The 20,811-nt window shown below is 41.0% G+C and overlaps 1 protein-coding gene across 5 annotated transcripts in view; it reads right to left on the reverse strand.

The window, feature by feature from the left end:
- The window catches only part of TRPC3 (transient receptor potential cation channel subfamily C member 3), a 356,160-nt gene that overhangs the window by 152,204 nt on the left and 183,145 nt on the right, over positions 1–20,811 (reverse strand). For 4 of the 5 annotated variants that reach the window (XM_075287073.1, XM_075287062.1, XM_075287081.1 and 1 more), the window contains exons 10-12: positions 14,827–14,910; positions 14,219–14,294; positions 12,376–12,996 (exon numbers count right to left, since the gene is read on the reverse strand). In XM_075287073.1, the coding sequence (XP_075143174.1) occupies positions 12,854–12,996; positions 14,219–14,294; positions 14,827–14,910 (303 nt within the window). In that variant the 3' untranslated portion in view covers positions 12,376–12,853. Of the gene's footprint in view, positions 1–12,375; positions 12,997–14,218; positions 14,295–14,826; positions 14,911–20,811 lie in introns of those variants that run through there. The other variant, XR_012717460.1, reaches the window with a different exon arrangement.

Here is a 20,811-nt window from a genome sequence, read left to right on the forward strand (position 1 = left end):
TGTGGATATAGAAATAGAAAATAGTTGGTAGAACCCAGCAGATGCTTCCTTACGGATGGTATTGATCGACACAATACCCAATGCTTTTTGCTGTGGTGTTTTCACAACGTGGGGTTTCAGCCTTACAGTCACTGTACAGTGACACTTTTGCCATTTTAGTGGTCTGTAGAAACATCTACAGTAATTCATCCCCATTGTAATGTATAAAATGACAGTATTGTGTGTGTTATGAGCCAGTGTGCTGGGTGTGGATTATCTCTTTGCATACACTAGAAAGCGATAAACTCCTTTAAAAGTGTATTCTGGGCTTATTTATTGTGGCCAATCCTCAGGATAGATCATAAATATATGTGATCAATAGGGGGCCAACACTTTGCCCCTGGACCAATCCTCTGTACAATGCAAGTACTGGAGTTCTGGGTTTGAATCCTGCCACGGACAACATCTGCAAGGAGTTTGTGTGAGTTTCCTCTGGGTACTCTGGTCTCCGCCCACACTTCAAAGAAATACAGATAAAGTCTATAAAGCCCTGCAGAATATGATAGAGCTATATAAGTAGCCTAAATAGATATGAACATTTTTTAGGTGTGTGGTACAGGACAATGCCATGACAAAACTCCACAATTCCTCAATAAGGGTGAGTTCACAAAACCATTATTTAATGTCTGGTGCTGTCATTCATCATAGGATGAGAGCAATGGACATTAAAAAAACAGATGGAGATGTGTCCATCTGCATTAACCTCCATGTAAAAAACATGACAGAATCTTTCTTCTGCATGTGTTTTACTTTTCTATCAGAAGAAAATGTCCAGTACTTTATCTTGCATTAAAAAAAGGAAACAAACATGGTGGAAGAAAGCGTCTGCCATATCTTTTGCAATATAGTCAATGAGAAAGGATGAAGATGGAGGGAGCTCTGTCTGTGTCTGTTACTTTACTACTGTTAGTGTCCATTGCTGTCATCCTATGACAAATGTCAGCAAGAAACATTAAGTAATGGTATTGTGAACTCATAGAGGAATTGTGTACAGCTGTGACATTGCATTGTCCTGTAATAACGGTCGTGTGAACAAACCATTACAGTGGCAACAAAAGCAGATCCATATGGTTCTTGCACATACAGCCAGTCCACTGTGGTTATTGACAATTTTGACTTCTGCATACCAGAAGCAAAGCTTTTTTTTAATTAATATCTGTTGAATCCATCATGTCATGTCACTTACATAGGTACATCTAGTTCTTGCACATACAGCCCATCTACGAGGCTATTGATCATTTTAATCTAAATACCTGAAGCAAAGTTTTTTTTGGCTTGCTTTTCATTAACAACTATTCAGTGGCGTAACTACCGGGGTAGCAGACCCCCTAGTATAATGATTGGAGGCCCAGGGGAGGTGAGGGTACATAAATAACACTGATACCTCTTCACCTCTTCCGGGTTTCTTGGGCCTGTTTGGTGATGTCACAGATGTCCAGGCCAGCGTCATTATGCGTCACAGCGCTGGCCTGGGTCAGGTGATGTCATATTACTGTGTGTAGGGGCCACTTTGGGCATAATACTGTGTGAAGGGGCCACTATGGGGCATAATAGTGTGTATAGCGGCCACTGGGGGGGCCCATGTCAAATGTTTGCCTTGGGTCCTCACCATTCCTAGTTACGCCACTGCAGCTATTGATTATAGCAATATATTTAATGAAAGAATCCATCATTTTATGCTCCTTAGATTTTAACATTTGAACAGGTGGTGTAAGTTTGGTGATATTACATCAGCTATCCAATATTTATAGGGAGAAATGAGTGTATGAGACTCCGGGACTTTTGAGGTTGCCACAAAGGCTAAATCCAGATGACACAATAACTGTTGCCACTCTATTACATGTCAAAGGTCCACCAGAGTCACCCTGATAAGTAGAAACACTAGCAAACATTATTTTATATTCTAATTGTTATCAAACTCATCTATAGAGACTATTTATCTTCTAAATAAGAAAACATCTCTGAAATTCTGGATAATGGTTTGCTTTCAGAAATCTTTGTAGTTAGGATTCATCTTCAAGGCCAGCTTATTTCAAAGTATTGTGATTGTTCTGGCATCTCAGCAGCTCACTGGGACGCCATATAATGAGCATGTTGTTGGCTGTCGATGATCCGCATGCTCCGGCGTTTCGGCAGCTCTCAAGCTCGTCTGCTGCTGAACATGTTCCTTGCACCGTGCCTGTGATTGTTCCGGCATCTCAGCAGCTCGCTGGGACGCTATGTAATGAGTGTGTTGTTGGTGTCGATGATCCCCCTCAGCTCCGCTTGAGGAGAACTCTGTTGACTTCATAGCTCTCGTTGTTTTACAATTTTCCGACAAATCAGGCTGGGTTCACACTAGCGCTGCTGTCCGCCCCAGGGTGTCCGTTGTTAACCCCGGAGAAACTGGAGAGCAGACGGCTTGTGAGCAGTTAGCTTTAAAACCCATTCATTTGAATGGGTTTTAAAGGTGAACACCCGTGTGGATTTTCAGTCTCTCTGCCTGGAAACCGTTTTTTTTCTGTGTACGCAAAATCTTGCATGTGACTATTTGCCTTACCTTCAGAAGAAGCAGATCATGGTGTTTAGTGGTTCTGTTAGGGGGTGTTCACACTACCATTGGTGTCCGCCCAGCAGTGTCTGTGGCTATTGTCCGTACAAGATTTTAGCAAGGACACTAGCTGGTCTGTTTCAAATTTCCATTAATTTCAATGGGTTTTTATCTTGTGTCCGTTTGTGTCCATTTACACGAACAAAAAAATGTGAACCCTGCCTAAAATATTATATATCAGAAAATTAAGTGTTATTGCTGTTACAGGTTTACTGTAGTAGCCCAGTTTTTTTTTGTCTTTTTTTTTCCAGATTGAACTGAATCTAGATGGTTATAAATTGTCTAAGTACAATGCCACTCTGTATTGGATTATCCTAGAATCCCGAATGATTGGATGTTAGTCTGACTACTTTATAAAGATACTAGTAGACAAAGGAAGAAGAATCTCTGAAAAAGTACCATTCTGACAGAATAGCTGTGTTGGGTGTAGTGCAGAGCTGTGTGTGTGACAGGTGGAGGAGTAGCTAGAGGGGTGGTTGGGTGTAGTGCAGAGCTTTGTGTGTGACAGGAGGAGTAGATGGAGGGATGGTTGGGTGTAGTGCAGAGCTGTGTGTGTGACAGGAGGAGTAGATGGAGGGATGGTTGGGTGTAGTGCAGAGCTTTGTGTGTGACAGGAGGAGTAGATGGAGGGATGGTTGGGTGTAGTGCAGAGCTGTGTGTGTGACAGGAGGAGTAGATAGAGGGATGGTTGGGTGTAGTGGAGAGCTTTGTGTGTGACAGGAGGAGTAGATGGAGGGATGGTTGGGTGTAGTGCAGAGCTGTGTGTGTGACAGGAGGAGTAGATGGATGGGGTAGTTGGGTGTAGTGCGGGGTTGTGTGTGTGACAGGAGGAGTAGATGGAGGGATTGTTGGGTGTAGCAGAGCTCAGCGCATGGCCAGCTCTGCTATATCTTGGCATAGGAATGCATTGACCAGCGTTGATTGGCCGAATGCCATACAGAGTACAGCATTCGGCCAATCAACGCTAGTTCTGCCGGAGGAGGTCCAATCATAGTGGACTTGGTGACTATCCTGGGTCGAAGAGTGGGATCCCCTGAAACGAGCATTTTTTCCCCATAGACTATAATGGGGATTCGATATTCGTTCGAATAGTCGAGTATAAAGGGGCTATTCGAAACGAATATCGAATATTTTACTGTTCGCTCATCTCTAATAGTCAGGTGTCCACCTGTCATCAGCTGCCTTAGGTGCCCATAGCAACCAATCACAGCGCAGCTTTCATTTTTCAAAAGCAAAATACAAAATGAAAGCTGCACTATGATTGGTTGCTATAGGCAACAAAGACAGTTTTTCTTTTAGATATAATAATAAATCTGGTGGGACACTTATCGCATATCTAAAGAAACTGAGATTGTGCTATCTGATATTACAGCAACAGTGACGGAAGACATTGTCGCATGTACACAGTTTTCTCAATTCACTTCTGTGATGGTTCTGAAAACAGCCAGGCAGTTTTTTACTGAGAGAGCACTGACACGAGCACTGTTACTGCCTTAGGGGACGTTCACACTACCGTCAGTGTCCGACAGGTAGTGTCTGCTCCTAGTGTCCGTTCAAAATCTGGCACGGACATTAGGAGCGGACACTAGCTGTGTCCGTGACACTTGTCATTTATTTAAATGGCGATCGGTTGCGTTCTTTTGCACTCCGTGCCCTTCCTTCACTGTCCGCATGTAAAGATGTCTGACTTTTCAAGCGGACAGAAAAAACCTACATGTCGGGTTTTTCTGTCTGCTTGAAAAGTCGGACATCTTTACATGCGGACAGTGAAGGAAGGGCATGGAGTGCAAAAGAACGCAACCGATCGCCATTTAAATAAATGACAAGTGTCACGGACACAGCTAGTGTCCGCTCCTAATGTCCGTGCCAGATTTTGAACGGACACTAGGAGCAGACACTACCTGTCGGGCACCGACGGTAGTGTGAACGCCCCCTTACACTGACATGAACACTGTTACTGCCTTACACTCTGGAGGGCACTGACATGAACACTATTAATCAGTGAAATGTATAAACATGGGGCTCACCCAATTGTGATATCATTGAATTCTATAATTATAGAACATGCCCGGCATATCGCGCATCTCATTGGATGTTGTAGTGGGACATCACTAACACTTCTAATATCACAGAGCTATATAAATATGGAACACAGTCACAACCTTTCAGGCTTCATATTTAATAGTGTCCTGCTGGATATTGTCCTAGGTGAGCTCTTGTTTTTTTAAATACTTTGAGATTTGGGTAATTGGGTATCTGGGGAAAAGCAAGAGTGGAAAGAGAAACAATGAAAGAAGCAATGAATAAAAGCTGCAGTAAGTACCCAGAGGTTCATAATCTTAAGGATGAGATGTTAAGGCCTCAAAAATTTGATAATTTCAGAGCCCTGTATAGCCAAATTAAGTGTGATGATAATGGAATAGCCAGTGACGTAACTAAAGTCTTCTGGGCCCCGCTGCAATTTTTTGTCCGGGGCCCCCTACCTCATCCCAACAGAAAATTCTTGATAGTGATGGTTACGGGGGCTGAGGAGTTTAATCAACCTTAGTGTGGTTAGGGTAATCTGTGGGTCTCCTTAGTTTATGGGCCAGATGGATGCTGCAATCTCAATACTGATGCCAGTGCTTATGGGCCCCCTAAGGCTCCTCGGCCCCATTGTGACTGCACTATCTGCACCCCTTCAAGTTGGCGATAGCAGGGTGGGATTCAAGGCAATTGAAGAGAAGTGGATAGAGAGTAGGTCCGCTTCTATAGTCACCCATTGCTTATCTGAGGCTTTATAGCGCCAGTCAAAAAGTAACAGGAGAACCGTAAATCTATAATATAGGTAAAGGTCCAGGAGACCTGCCCCTCCGTTGCCTTTGTGCCAGGTGATGGTCCAAAACTTCAGTCTACTGTGATATCCCTCGTTTTTTTTATCTCTTTTTTTGTTTTGTACAAAACCAATGGAACAGCCGGTTACTACTATGCAGGTTCTGCATTTTCTGGGGGAGCGTTGAAGATTGGATTCATTACTTTTATTGGTGTAGTGCCTATATTGCTTTATCCATCTGGTAAGAAGCGTCCTTTTCCTCATGCATTAACAGAAGCTCAGACAAAAAAAGAAAGAAACAATGGTGGCACTACTGCATAGGGCATTTAAATTCTTTATTATCAGAGAAAATCTTATGGGTGTGATCAGGGGTGAATAGGATGGTGAACGCTGCTCTATTCAGAGTAAGATGGTGCTCTCTGCAAAACAGCTAAAGTCACAAGAAAAAACCAAACAAAAAAATAGTAGGGCCCTCACCACAGCGATGTAAAATCCATAAAAGACTTTATTACATCTTTTTTTTTAAAGTCAGCATACACGAAGGAGGTGACATTCAGAGCAAAGCGACGATCATTTTGTGTCAAAAACACTTAATCAAGCTTGTTATCAATTTGATTGATGCTTTCTCCAGATCAGGGCATAAATAATTTCAGCATAGTGGCATGTGGGTTGGAGGGGTTATTTCAGGGTCCTCAAACTACGGCCCACGGGCCACATGTGGCCTGCCGAGGACATTTATCCGGCCCGCTGCATGTGGCCCACGCGCCATAGCCTGTATTGCTCACTAACGGGGAATCCGATTCCCCGATAGTGAGTGGATTGCTGCACATACAATTGAAAGCTGTCAGTGTAGGCCGCACAACCGCGGCCTACACTGACTGCAGATAGTGACCTCTGTCCCGACGCAAGCATGATGACGTCACCGCGCTTGCAGTCTGAAGGAGAAGGACGCTCTTCATGGGTAAGTATAATAGAGTGAGTGTGTGATTGTATGTGTTTGTTGTACTGAGGAGCATATAATACAGTGGGGTGGGGGGGTTGTAATGAGGAGCATTTAATACAGTGGGGTGGGGGCATAATGAGGAGCAAATAATACAGTGGGGTGGGGGGGGGCGTAATGAGGAGCATATAATACAGTGGGGTGGGGGGTCGTACTGAGGAGCATATAATACTGTGGGGGGCGCTACTGTGGACTATATAATCTTAAATTTATTTTTAAACTATATTTCAGCCCTCTACTGGTTTGAGGGACAGTGAACTGCCCTCTGTTTGAAAAGTTTGAGGACCCTTGGGTTATTTGGTGATACCCTCCCATTATGGAACCAACAAACAGAGGGCACTACGTTGAACATCCCTTCATGTTTATTACCATTATTTGGGGTCCATGTGGTTTCCACACAAATAATGCAGAGGGAAAAGTGCTGCTTGTAGGACTTTTCTCTCTATATTTTTCATTTGGAGAGGAGAACGGAATGGCCTGAAAACAGATGTGAACCGAGCCTTAGACAGATCCATTAAACAAATGTTAGTGATGTGAGCAGCCCCTTATTCATGTAAAAGGGACATACATGTGCCAGGAAAGTAGATGTGACAACCCCTCTACAAACCATTCACTTCTCATGGTGATGCGATACCCAAACAATTAAAAAAGAATAGACTATAAGATTTTCATATACAATTCTTTTATTATTGCCATATAATTATCTGTACATCATCAGCGTAATATTATATACACCATACCCAGTTACTGGCAAACTGTAAGAAAGCTCAGCCGAGGCAATATGACACGGACTGCATGTATAATAGGAAACCTGCATCACGTTGCCATCTGCTCATCTTCTTAGATGGCTGCTATATACTGTACATTTTGCTGTATACTCGTATAATCTTATTAAAAGCAAAGGTTGTATACAGTTTACATGTATGATAAATTATTAAATAGAAAGTCTTTACTAAAATTATGAAGTCCAAAGTTCCTTTATCAAAGATCTATATTACAGCATGCTCAGTTGAAACCATTTCTATCAGTGATGGCGTGTTATATTGTAGACGGACGCTGTCTTCTTCATAACTCATTTAATGCAAATAACTGTGGCATTAAATTGTCCTTTGTGTTCAATGGCTGTTACATTATTACATTTCCATTCAGTATCACAGGGGAGCCAGATTCAGTTCTTGGTGATAGCATAGTAAGGAAATACACAATTACTGGTCTTATCTGCTCTTTCTTCAGATAAGATTGAATCCAACCAAAGCAGAAGAGAGTTCTATTCTCTGTCTAGAAATATTTTCATTAAATAGTGCTTATCTTGTTCGGGGTGTATGATAACATAAGCATGGCATGATTGGATTCTCTGGAGGTTCCACTTTATGAATCAGGTCTTTGGAAACCTGGGAGACTTGACACATATTAAAAATGGGAAACTTCTATTCATTTTATTTACAGCTGTAATATGGCAGCTTGGCCACTAGGTGGAGCTGTTGTACAGTTTCTCATATTAGAGTAGGGCAGAAGAGGTTTCTGGTATCATCTGTGTGAGCATCACAAACACTGGTAGAAAATTACAGATTTTATTGTTCCCATGTTGTCAGGAGTTTTTTTTCTATATAGGTTACAGGCAAACTTTACTAGATAATGGATAAACCTAAACATCTGGTTTACTAGATGGTGGAGGCTGTAACTTGGTTACAAAGAGCAAACCAAGATTATCTTTATACACATATTTATTGTCTAAAATGTACTGTATATGATTGATGTGTTGAACAGGGTAACATGCCCATGTCCTATGGATAAAGGTTGTAATATAAACTGAATTCATTTTAGTTCACTGTACTGCTATGTATAAACATAATTCAATTATGCAAGCACATATAAGAAATGTTGTAATATATCTTATTACAGGAAAATGCCTCTTTAGGCGAGGGCTATACCTCAACTACCTGTCCTGTTAAAGATCGCCATGTCACCCTGGGATTCCTTCACTAGTATAAGTGGGTGGCGTCAGATTGTGGCCCTAAGAGGGCTACGAATGCAACTTTTATCTGCATAAAGATCAATAAATATCACTGTTTTTGTTTTGTTTTTTACAACAAGTTGTGACTACATTCACTGACATTAGTAAAGGAGTTGCAGGACAACAGAGTGATCTTTGGTTGCCCGACAGATGTTGAAAGTAGCCATGTGGCCCTAGACTCATCAGCTACATCTTCTCCTTATTCCTCAAGGCTCATCGATCAGTCACTCTAAACTAGCTATAAATTCTGTACTCCTGAGGTTGAGGTGGATATATTTTCATCTTCACGGTGGGATCAGTATACAGCTGTTACCGATATTCCTTCCTCTTCCTCCATCTCCCCTCTCAATAGACTTCCATGGGCAGCAGCTGTAATCTGACCCCTTTGTGAAGCTGAAAATCCATCTTCGCCTCATGCATACAGATTTTACCAGTGAATTTAGAGTGAATGATGATAGCAAGAGACAGGGGGAGTGGAAAAGGACTCAAAGGAGAAGGAGGCATGTCTGCAAAGAGAGCAATTACAAAGTATCTTATCTTCACTAGTACTGCTGCTTTATGGAGAGTTAGCAAATGGATGTATACTCTAATTGAAACCTACTTCATTCTGACTGTGGTTCTGCAGGGTGCTAAAGTCATCCTCAACCTTAAGACATAGTTATCAGAGAGTATATTTATCTAAATTGACTTTGGGCCAAGGACCAATGCGATTAAGTATATTATCTACCGAGCACCAGGTAATATGCTAGCAGTACAGTATGTGGCAGGCGGCTATACCTAGAATATCCTAAGAAACCAATACAGGTTACGTCTAAATATTTGTAAATATTCATATAATCTACTGAACACCAATATTTAGAATATATTTATAGTATATTGACAATCTAGTTCACACTGGTGTCAGTAGCCATTACGGATATGATGGATCTGTTATGATCCGTTTTCTGTGTCCATATTCGTAAGTCAAAACCAGGAGTGTGTACAAGACAATGAAAAGATGCAAATCTTTCCATTATAGTTTTTGTCTGTATGTTTTTTTTCTCATTTTTCACTTGTATATTTTGGTCAGTATTCTCCATCAGTATTAGTAAGGGTGAAGAATGCCTTATTCTTGCATTGGGTGAACCAAGGCTTTTTTCAAGGCTTTAGAATGAGACTTGGGTTTTGCAGTCACTTTGGTTGTGGAATTCCTGCTTCCGATGGTGCCCATAAACTGAGTTACATGATGTAAATGTACAGCTTATCCAACAGAGGTAAATGGGATATGATGTGTACAGGTTCTCTAGGCTTCTGCCCTTCGGTAGTGTTTTATATCATGGAGCATTGCAGTTTTTATAGCGTCCACTAGATGTCACTGAAGAGTACCTTGCATATAAAAGGAGGATCTCACTTTCTAAGTGCTGTGCTGCCATAATGTTGTCTACTGATTATCACTAGAGATGAGCGAGTAGTATTTGATCGAGTAGGTATTCGATCGAATATTACGGTATTCAAAATACTCGTACTCGATCGAGTACCACTCGCTATTCGAATGGAAAAGTTCGATGCAGAGCCAGCATTGATTGGCCGAATGCTATATAGTCGGCCAATCAACGCTGGTTCTTCTCCTACCTTTAGAAGTCTTCTCCGTGCAGCTTCCCCGCGGCGTCTTCCGGCTCTGAATTCACTCTGCCAGGCATCAGGCCTGGGCAGAGCCGACTGCGCATTCCCGCACTACATTTTCTTGTAGTGCGGACATGCGCAGTCGGCTCTGCCCAGGCCCGATGCCTGGCAGAGTGAATTCAGAGCCGGAAGATGCCGCGGGGACACTGCACGGAGAAGACTTCTCGGAGGATCCAGCCCGACCCTCACTCGTGGACTTGGTAAGTATAATTTGATCGAATGTTGCCTACCCCTGAAACGAGCATTTCCCCCCATAGACTATAATAGGATTCGATATTCGATTCGAATAGTTGAATATTGAGCGGCTACTCGAAACGAATATCGAATATTAAATATTTTACTGTTCGCTCATCTCTAATTATCACTAATAACTGAGTCTTTCAATGGCAGATGGACAGGTATTAAACTGACAAAAATTTAGGCCCATGCTCGTGACGGTTCAAGTAAATATCTCATGGAAACAGGGGTCGGGGGATATTGTCACTCCTTAGGGAGAGACCACCATATAGGTGTGTGGAGACTTGTTAAGCCTTTAGCACTCCACTTTGCAAGGAACTATGGGAAGAATATGCAAATCCGCCTTCCATGATGTAATTAGGAAGACAGTTGCTGCCTCATTGTTGCAAACCAATAGAGGGCGCTCACTGGAATGTGCAAGCCTGTCTTAAGACAGGATTCCAGTGAAATAACACAATAATGGCTGCTCCCTTTAGCCTCATGCCCGACCTTCCAAGAGGCCTTTGTTTAGCAATGACGCTGGGATTAATACCAGGTATAGTCTCTCAATCGAGGACAGCTGTTTCGATCTGGTTGGATCTCATCAGCCCGATGTAGAGAGGACTATAACCTGGTAGAGGTGAGAGGCTTAGACAGGGTTCGGGGGATATTGTCACTCCTTAGGGAGAGACCACCATATAGGTGTGTGGAGACTTGTTAAGCCTTTAGCACTCCACTTTGCAAGGAACTATGGGAAGAATATGCAAATCCGCCTTCCATGATGTAATTAGGAAGACAGTTGCTGCCTCATTGTTGCAAACCAATAGAGGGCGCTCACTGGAATGTGCAAGCCTGTCTTAAGACAGGATTCCAGTGAAATAACCCAATAATGGCTGCAGGTTATAGTCCTCTCTACATCGGGCTGATGAGATCCAACCAGATCGAAACAGCTGTCCTCGATTGAGAGACTATACCTGGTATTAATCCCAGCGTCATTGCTAAACAAAGGCCTCTTGGAAGGTCGGGCATGAGGCTAAAGGGAGCAGCCATTATTGGGTTATTTCACTGGAATCCTGTCTTAAGACAGGCTTGCACATTCCAGTGAGCGCCCTCTATTGGTTTGCAACAATGAGGCAGCAACTGTCTTCCTAATTACATCATGGAAGGCGGATTTGCATATTCTTCCCATGGAAACAGGGGTGGAACTTGAAGCTCCAGGGCCCCAATGCAATATGTGTGCTGGGGCTTCTATTTACCATGTCTTATCTATATTACTGGTGTCTTGTTATGTTACAGAGAAACCTCTGGGCCCTTCCAGGCTCCAGTAGCTCTTGTGACCTACGCACCCGGTATAGCTATGCCTCTGCACACATATGTTCCCTTCAGTAGTTTGGTGACTGATACATTCTTCATATTGAGTGGCATGCTGTTTGCAGCATGGAGACAGGGATTCGTTTTCTTTAAGTAATACTCTACCCTCATTAATAACAATATTCCGTGACCCTTTCATTAATATCCTAGCCTTTCTGATATGTACTAAGTCTGTTCTTTTGAGCTGCTTGTATTAATGGCCATTACAATTATGTCCAGCAAACTCCACTGATTTATGAACCAAATTAAAGCCTAACCTTCCAGAAGACTGTGATGTATGACTACGAAGTATTTATTCCACCTAGAGGTGATAAACACAATTACGTGAAGCTTTCCAATGCATCCTTTATTTCTTTAGTAATTCTAAACTCTATGGGAATATCACGGCTCCTTGTGTGCAGCAGTCATCAGATTCACTATTAGAATTGTTGTCTAGCTGTCTCTGTTCACACTGAATATACATCCCACCATTCAGTGAATCAGTATTGCTGTTTGTTCTTCTAGTGACACATATTTGCCAGTGCGCCCATCCTCTAACCCAATCTGTCTGGTTTGTTGTGGAGGGGTCTAGGATACCAATTGTACACCTGTCTCATGTATCTATAGTATGAAGACAAGTATAACTTTTGTCTCTTTTGCAAAAAGAATTCATTGCTAAATGGAGACATAAGCACCAGTGTTATACACCATGTGAAGGTGCAGACTAAGTGACAAAGGGCATTCTGTGCCATAACCATTACCAACATCAACCAACCAATGAACAATTTGTTTCAATTAGTCAGTCAATAACTAGACCGTCCAATGGAGTTTTCACACCCTTAAATCTTTAGCATATTGTGCCTCAGAAATATGAACAGTAAAGGTTTAATGCCACATGATCCAGTGGAGACATCTGCAAAGCCCACCCTTCTAAGAAAATAGCTTAAGCCTGGACTAAATAGAATATATCATCCAAATCTATGCACCGCCACCATTGTGACCTGACCATGGTCCCCTGGAACTTGCAGAGCAGTTGTCACATGGAGGTACATTTCTATGACTTATTTGTGTGCTATAAATCTATCAGACTTATTTTTTCTTCAAGTATTGGATGCTTTTATAGTTTATTGCCATTGTACTTGCTGCTGACAAATCTTCAGGATCCATTACTCATTCGCACCTCGACATACTGGGATTTAGCTTTTCGCTTAGTTTATGAATCAAGGCTGCTAATTCTTCAGTCGCTTGTGATTTGTCTTCTAGAAGTTCATAGCGGAGACTTGAAATATCTTGTTTTATTTCTTTTAGTTCACCTGTAATAATAAGGCAAAAGTAATGTGTATAGGTGAGTTCTAGTTTATCCTCTAGTCACCCTCCAATCTGCTCAGTGGCATGCTCTTCAATGCTCCTGGTTCACATCTGCGTTCTGTATTCCTTTAGGGGAGTCCGCATGGGAACCCCCCGAATGGAATACCGAATGCATTGGCAAGCAGTGAGATTATGGAAGCACACGGACCCCATAGACTATAATGGGGTCCGTGTGTTTTCCGCGTGGTGTTCGCACGGAACATGCGAAGAGAAAAGTACTTCATGAACTACTTTCTTCTCCACATGACTCGTGCGGACTCCGCGCGGAAAGCACACGGACCCCATTATAGTCTATGGGGTCCGTGTGCTTTCACTGTACACCGCTTGTCAATGCGTTCGGTATTCTGTTTGGGGGTCCCCATGCGGACTCCTTGAACGGAATACAGAACGCAGATGTGAACCAGGCCTTAAACATACCTATTTTCTATACAGAGAATGAGCATGTAGCTGAGCAGCCATGACTACAGTAAAACCTTTACCTAGTTGACTGTTTTCCCATTTAGAGAGCGAACACCTTCTGAACTTTCCTGGCACTCGAGTAAGTAGAATATGCTGTGGTATATTGCTCCCTGGGCGGTCATTTTAACTGTTTATCCTGATATATTTGGCTTATGAAGATGAGTGTAATACCCTGTGGTGTTGGACTTGTTATCGCTCATTATACAAATGAAAGTTCAGAAATGGCCGAGAGACAATTAGAAATGATTTGTGCTTTGCTAGAAGATCATTGCTGGTAAAATTCTATCACATGGAAATAGCAGGAGCACTGCCTGGGGAATCATAGTTGTCTGCCGTGGCTAATAGGTGACCAGTTCTATAATTGTCATTAGTTTCATTGCCTAAATTGGTTTATTTAAGGAAGGGGCCCCATATATATGAAAGCCATATAGAATGCCCAAGCCTTCCATAAAGCCTAACATGGCATGGATACAAGACTCACTGTAGTTGCTGCCATCTTTATGCCGTATAACTGTGTACTGGGCATACAATCCAGAAAATATTGCCATTCTGTTCATGCTTTGTGAATATTTTTTTCTTTGTATAAATCTATGCCAATATTGTTTTTTAACATAAAAGTGTCGGCTTGGATAAGCATCTGTTTTCACAGTACTTGCTTTTTTGGAAGTGTAGGAGGTAAATGTGGATCTCCGTGATTATTTCTCTTACCTTCATTCACTTCATCATTTTCTTTGTCCACTTGGGCTCTCAGCACATATCTTTTTATAAGTCTTTTCATTATTTGCTGTCAGGGAAAGTGACAAGGAGATACAAAACATAAATCTCTAGAGGAGTGACAAATTGTCAGTGCCTTCTTGTGTAACATCAGTGATGTGAAGTGATTTCTGAAGGTTTCTTTCTGAAATTATGTAATTTATACATAAGAGGACATAATGTCTTCAGGAAACTTCATTATTTGAGGGGTTTTCTCATATTGTAAAATAATAGTATTTTGTTAGGATATTCCATCATTTTATGACTGGTGGAGGGTATGACCGCTAGGATCCCAGACATCCCGAGAAAGAGGCGACAGCACTCATTTTAGAGTTGTATACTCTTCTTACTTATACCTGCAAATTGGCATGTCTAGGGATAAACAGTGATGGAGATGGGCACTGCCAATTCTCTTGGTCAGTGGGGATCCTAGAGGTCAGACTCCCATCCTAAAAAGTTATGGCATATCCTAGCGACATCTTAACTATATTCTATCTCTTTTGCAAGACAGGAATTGGTTTTCTTATAAAATGAAGTGTATAGAACAGTGAGGGGTCACTTACTTGATAGCGAGTTGGCTGATTGAGAATACTGTTGAAACTCCGCGACTCAAAAACCTTGGCATTAGACTGGGAGAAGAGGTTCAACTGGAAGGGAAGACATGTTAGTTAAACTATATGCATGTAAATAACTGTGATGGAAAAAATAAGCAAAGTAGTGTATACACATCAAGGTTTGGCAAATCTGTTTACAGAGAGATTTTTTTTAAACTGAAAAACACACACACATATCTATCTATCTATCTATCTATCTATCTATCTATCTATCTATCTATTATCTATCTATCTATCTATCTATCTATCTATCTATCTATCTATTATCTATCTATTATCTATCTATCTATCTATCTATCTATCTATCTAGCAGTGTAAAAGAAAGACAGATTCTTTCTGTCTATTTTTTATACCAAAGTATGATATATATATATATATATATATATATATATATGGATTGCCATATGTTTGCATCAATATTTTGCATCTACTAAGCATGGTAAGAAAACAAGATGTTACAAGATGGGTTGAGGGGACTGATACAGTCAGTGGATCTTCCAGATGGATGTAATGGTTCCATACAACCCACATCAAAGCTACAGACTAATAAGAAATTAAAGAATACTTGAAGAAGACCATTATAGCCATGACACCTCTCAACATATAGTTTATGGGGAATAATTCCATTAACTTTCTGGAAGTTTTATGTTGTTGTGTCCTTGTGTCTATTTCATGTTCCTAGATGCAAGAAAAGGCAGGAAGGCTTCTCTGTCTCCTTAAAGAGACCGTTGTCTCATCGTAGAGAAATTTACAGGCTATACTCCCCTAGATACTAGATTTTCTAGTTGGAAAAAGGGAAGGCAGTGTCTCTAGTGCCATGTGTCGGAAGATATCTTTCTAAAAATCAATGACCAACTTCTAAAGAAGCCTTGTGACATGACACGGGATATACCTGTATACCAAACCAAAAAATCCATCTAAAAGGAATAGACACCCATTCACTGGTGGCTGTATTTAATTTCTTGTCTCTATTCATTTCAGAACAGGATTCTGGTTGGCTAGGTGACAGGCTATTGACATGGGTCATCAGAGGATCTTTGCCTCAATGAAGAGACTGTAATATCAGTAATATATACCAATAGTTCTCCTTTTTCCAAATAGAACCAATATGCATTTTTTCTAGAATTCCTATGAAAACATAGATGGCTTCTAGGTTTCCCTTCACTGATATATCTCTATTCAATAGCCTCTCCCCTAGCCGACTGGTATCCTACTCTGCACTGAAGAGGGGCAAGAGCCTAGAAACCACTGTCTGCAGATGAACCTTATAGAATATTTTCACTAAGCCATCAATGTGTTAAAATACCTCCAGGGATCTCCCTGGTTTACACAGAATTTTAATGGCTGTGCATGTCTTCATATAACAAATGGTATCAGGAGAAATAAAAGGATCTCAGATTATCTGATAAACTACTGACAGCATAGAAATACATGCAACATAGAAAATATGAAGGCCATACGGGAGACTTGAAGATTATGATGGCCTGTTTTTATTAATAATAATTTATTGGGTTTGATGATTTTTGATAATTCAGAGGCCTAAGGCTGTGTTTGTCTCAAAGTAAAGTAAATTGAATAGATGAGGGACAGCATAGTTCACTGTGACTGTATCATGTAGAATGCAGAAATACTCTGACACAGACGCCAAAGTGATTCATTATGAATAACTCCAATCCATGTATTTAAATGCAGTCCAAATCCTTTATTTCAGTAAATTCATTTTTTAATTACTTGGGCAAGAGTGAAGCTTTACCTCTGTGACCAGCATGAAACAAACATGACTATGTGCCAAGATGCTTTGTATTTGGAGATAATCTCATTAATTCTGCTTGTAGCTCAGTTCATACTGGTATTTGACATTAGCACATTAAACGTTGCAACACAAAAGCGGGTGAAGAATAATTCGGTATTGTAAACAGAGACCGTTCCTGGTTGCTTACAGTTAGGATTATAAACAGTGATTTAATAAAACCCTATGTTAGGATAGAACACATTGCAGTCTAGAAAAATGTTAACTTTTAGTTTGTGCACCGTGTCTATACAAGTGTCCATCTTGTAATGTATTGGTATATAGGTTGTTATTGTGCACAATGTCAAAAGGGGCCTAAGACAGGTCCCACGTGACTGCATCTAAGTAAACTACTAATTTGTGCTTGAGATTTATCTGAGATTTCTTGCTGTGAATGAGGAAGAGAGAGCTGCTATCAGAGGCGTACCTTGAAGCTCAGGCGTCCCGATGCAAACTCTGTAAAGTGGCCCATAGCCACCTTGTGCCATTTTAAATAATCAGGCCCGGTAGCATCTGTTAACTCTGCACCCTTCATTGCTATGTCCCTGGCTGCTAGAGTCCGTGCTCGGGCACAGAACCATTAATGTGCTTCAGAGAACAGTGAAATTAAATACTGGGAAATAAAGTGAAATTTACCTGGGGCTGAGAAAGGGCTGGACCATTAATCACATTAATTTGATTAATTCGCCAACTGGGAGCCTCATGATTCTGTTTTTTCAGAGAAATCAATTTAATTTGCATAAATCCATTCCCACGGCCGCATTGTATCACTATTGCCAGCAGAATTCATAATTCAGCAGTTGTTGCAATGTATGCCTAGAAAGGGAATCACCAGGAGCCCAAGCATTGCAATGAGCTAAGAGGCAGCAACTGCATCTGGCCCCATCCCCTTGGTGGCATTAGTATGCAGAAGGAATAATATGGAGGTGACAAATGTGAGCTTCATCCCATGGAGTGCAGGTATGAGAAAACATGGAAGAGGGGGAAGACTTAGAAGAGCAAGAGGAGGAGGTAAGAACAGTGGAGACTTGAACCAGCTACATAATACAGTGACATTAGCTATATGGTAGACACTTCTAAATGGTTGAAATTGTTTAATGGGTGGGTGATACTTTGTGGATTTTACTGCCATGTGGCCACTGTTGGACTTACCAGTTAGATAGTAGCATCCACCTGTTAAATAGTGGCAGCCATATAGCAGTGTCTAACACTGTGTCACTGTGTTATCTATTGAATAGTTTAATCTATGTAAGTCTAGTGTCACACTACTGGTTTTAAAGAGTTATATGTAGAAATATAAAGTTTCTCAGTACATTGCCTGTATTGAATATATATATATATATATATATATATATATATATATATATATATATAATCTGTCTTTCTCCTCTAAACCCTCGCTACTGCTGCTCTGACATTTAACTGATTCTGCTGTACTCCCACTGCCAGTCAAAGAGCGGAGCAGGAGTTAGAGTGTCAGCAGCGGAAACAGAGGAGCAATACTTCTGGTATTTTTATTAGTAAATGCACCACAAAACTTTTTATTTCCCTACATAACCCCTTTAATGTCTGCCACTGGATTAGAACAACAAATACGCAGTGTTCAAATAAAAATGGAATAGTACAAATTCTGTTTATTATCAGTATATATTATATTACAGTGTTAATATGTAATAATTATGTACAGGCAGTGTATATTATGTCATTGAATCCTATTACATTATGCAGTTCAGTGAGCTGGAGCCTAGGGCAGTTTGACATATTCTATGCAGGTTTTCTCCTCCCATCACAGGCTATAATTGACAATTTCTTATTGGTAGCCACTGGTTGGGTGTTAGGACAAGGAGGCCGACGTCACATGTATCCAGTTACTTCTCATTGTGTTGCTCAGTGAACGTGTTAGTCTTAAAAATCTTTTTAAATTAAGATGAGAAAATTGAGATTAAACTCAAAAAATGCCCAAACTTAAAAAAAAATTCTATTTTTGCAAGATCACCCTGCCCTAGATTGAGATTTATTCCCATACACAATACGTACTACTTTGTTTTATGTCTGGATAGTTTGTACTAAGCCTGTAGTAACAGATATGAGAATTGCAAAAACTAGGCTAGGATTTTAAATGAAAAGTGTTTTTTTTGTTCATCTTTTGTGGTACTCTGTAAGTTCTTACTTCTCGTGACTTCATTTCTGTGATTCTTATACAAATGATCCCATCTTCTCTTTTCTATATTTGTTATTCTACACCGTTAGTAAAGTTGAGTATCATTTACTATATGTGCAAATGAGATGCCACATCCTCCAGTAGAGGAAAGCTAATATTACATTTATGAAGCCCAGAGATACAGTTTGGAGTGCTCGAGGTCTGATGAAAAGCTATACCACCCAACCTTGACTAATGTCACATCTCACCAGACATCACGATGGCATACTGTATAGAATTATGAAATAATATAGTGAATTTGGATGATCTCTGCCTGCCTTCATTCCTCTTCCCTCAGCACTTGTAGAGCTGCTGCTTTTTTATGTTACAGGGATACTTATAAATGTCTTCCGATCACTATCACCAGCAGTGACTTTTTAATATAAAGTATTACATGTATTTAATGATACTGAGATTATATACCATATTTCTATTGTAAAATGTGTTCTATAACCTTTTATTTCTATATTTCTTTATTTTTGAAAATATCAGCAGTAATAAAATATTATAAAAACTGTTTGTTAAAGGGATTGTGCCATTACAGAGTCACAAAGTAACGTGCCGCGTGACCTGGCACGTATACGCCATGTGAGATTTTGAGCGCTGTATACGCTCCCATTGATTTCAATGGGAGCCTGGAATCAATGGGAGCGTATACGGTGCTCAAAGTCTCACACGCTGTATACGTGCCACATCACGCAGCACGTTACTCTGTGTGAACTTACCCTTACTCCCATTGAAATCAATGGGAGCGTATACGGTGCTCAAAATCTCACACGGCGTATACGTGCCAGGTCACGCGGCACGTTACTCCGTGTGAATGCACCCTAATTCCCTATCTACAGGATCAGGTATTAGTGTCAGATCACTCGGGGTCTGACTGCTGAGATCAGCAACGATCAGGAGAACAGGGGTCCAAAGGTCCTTCCATACCCTCGTTGTGACATGCATTCCATTCATTGCTATGGGGCTGCGAAGGATTACAGTGCACGTAGCCCTATAGAGGTGAATGGAGCACTGGCCACGGAAGCACACTGGTGCTTCATTCACAAAGAGGCTTGAAGAGGTCTTTCGGGCCCCTGCTCTTCTGATCCCAGCAGTCATACCTATGTATTAGTGATGTGTTTGTAATGGCTCAACTCCTTTAAATTAAGTTCTATATATTTCCTTATGGCAAAATGGAAAGAGGACTTGGTGAAAAATGACTTTAATTGTGGCGTACGCCATATGCCGATTACCTTGCTGATGTCAACAGGGTGGAGATGCTAGGGAGCAGAATCAAAATGACCATGCCCAAAATCTGCGCAATCCAGCTTAATAGATATCCCCGAGATTTCACATTGTGTCTACTGTCGACACATGTGTAGGCCGTGGAGGCTGCCTCAGAATCCGGTCCAAAAAACAGCTAGCCGCAACTGGATGCCACTCCGGATTAGGCACAAATGAATGGGCCTAGTAGGCTGAATCAGTCCTGAAATCTGCCTGAAGAAAGGGCATGCCGCTTCTTTTTTTCGTGAGCGGGAATTCAATGGGAGGCATTTTTTTGAGCTGGATTTTGATGTGGATTCCGCATCAAAATTCAGACCAAAAAAACCCTGTGTGAACCCCACTTAATACAGCTCTGGAGCATATTCACCTTGTGACAACAGCAAGTTAGTCAGTGTATACTGTGCACAGTGAATATAATGAGTTTTTTTTACAAGATCCTCTTTCCACTTGGCCACATTAGGACACATTCAGATGCCCATTAGCTATCCTACAAGCCAATTGTAGTAGCTGTTTACAGTGGATAAATATCTTTATGGGTTCCCTTTCATGGAGGATAAAATCATGCTTTATCAGGGGATGTCTATATCACTCATTAATGATTAATTCTACCAGTATATACTAGTAATTACTATCATTTCTAAAATACTGACGTAGGTAACTAGATTGTGCTCCCTTT

The sequence above is a fragment of the Leptodactylus fuscus genome, chromosome 1 (assembly GCF_031893055.1).
Source record: "Leptodactylus fuscus isolate aLepFus1 chromosome 1, aLepFus1.hap2, whole genome shotgun sequence".
NCBI classification, from domain to species: Eukaryota; Metazoa; Chordata; class Amphibia; order Anura; family Leptodactylidae; genus Leptodactylus; species Leptodactylus fuscus.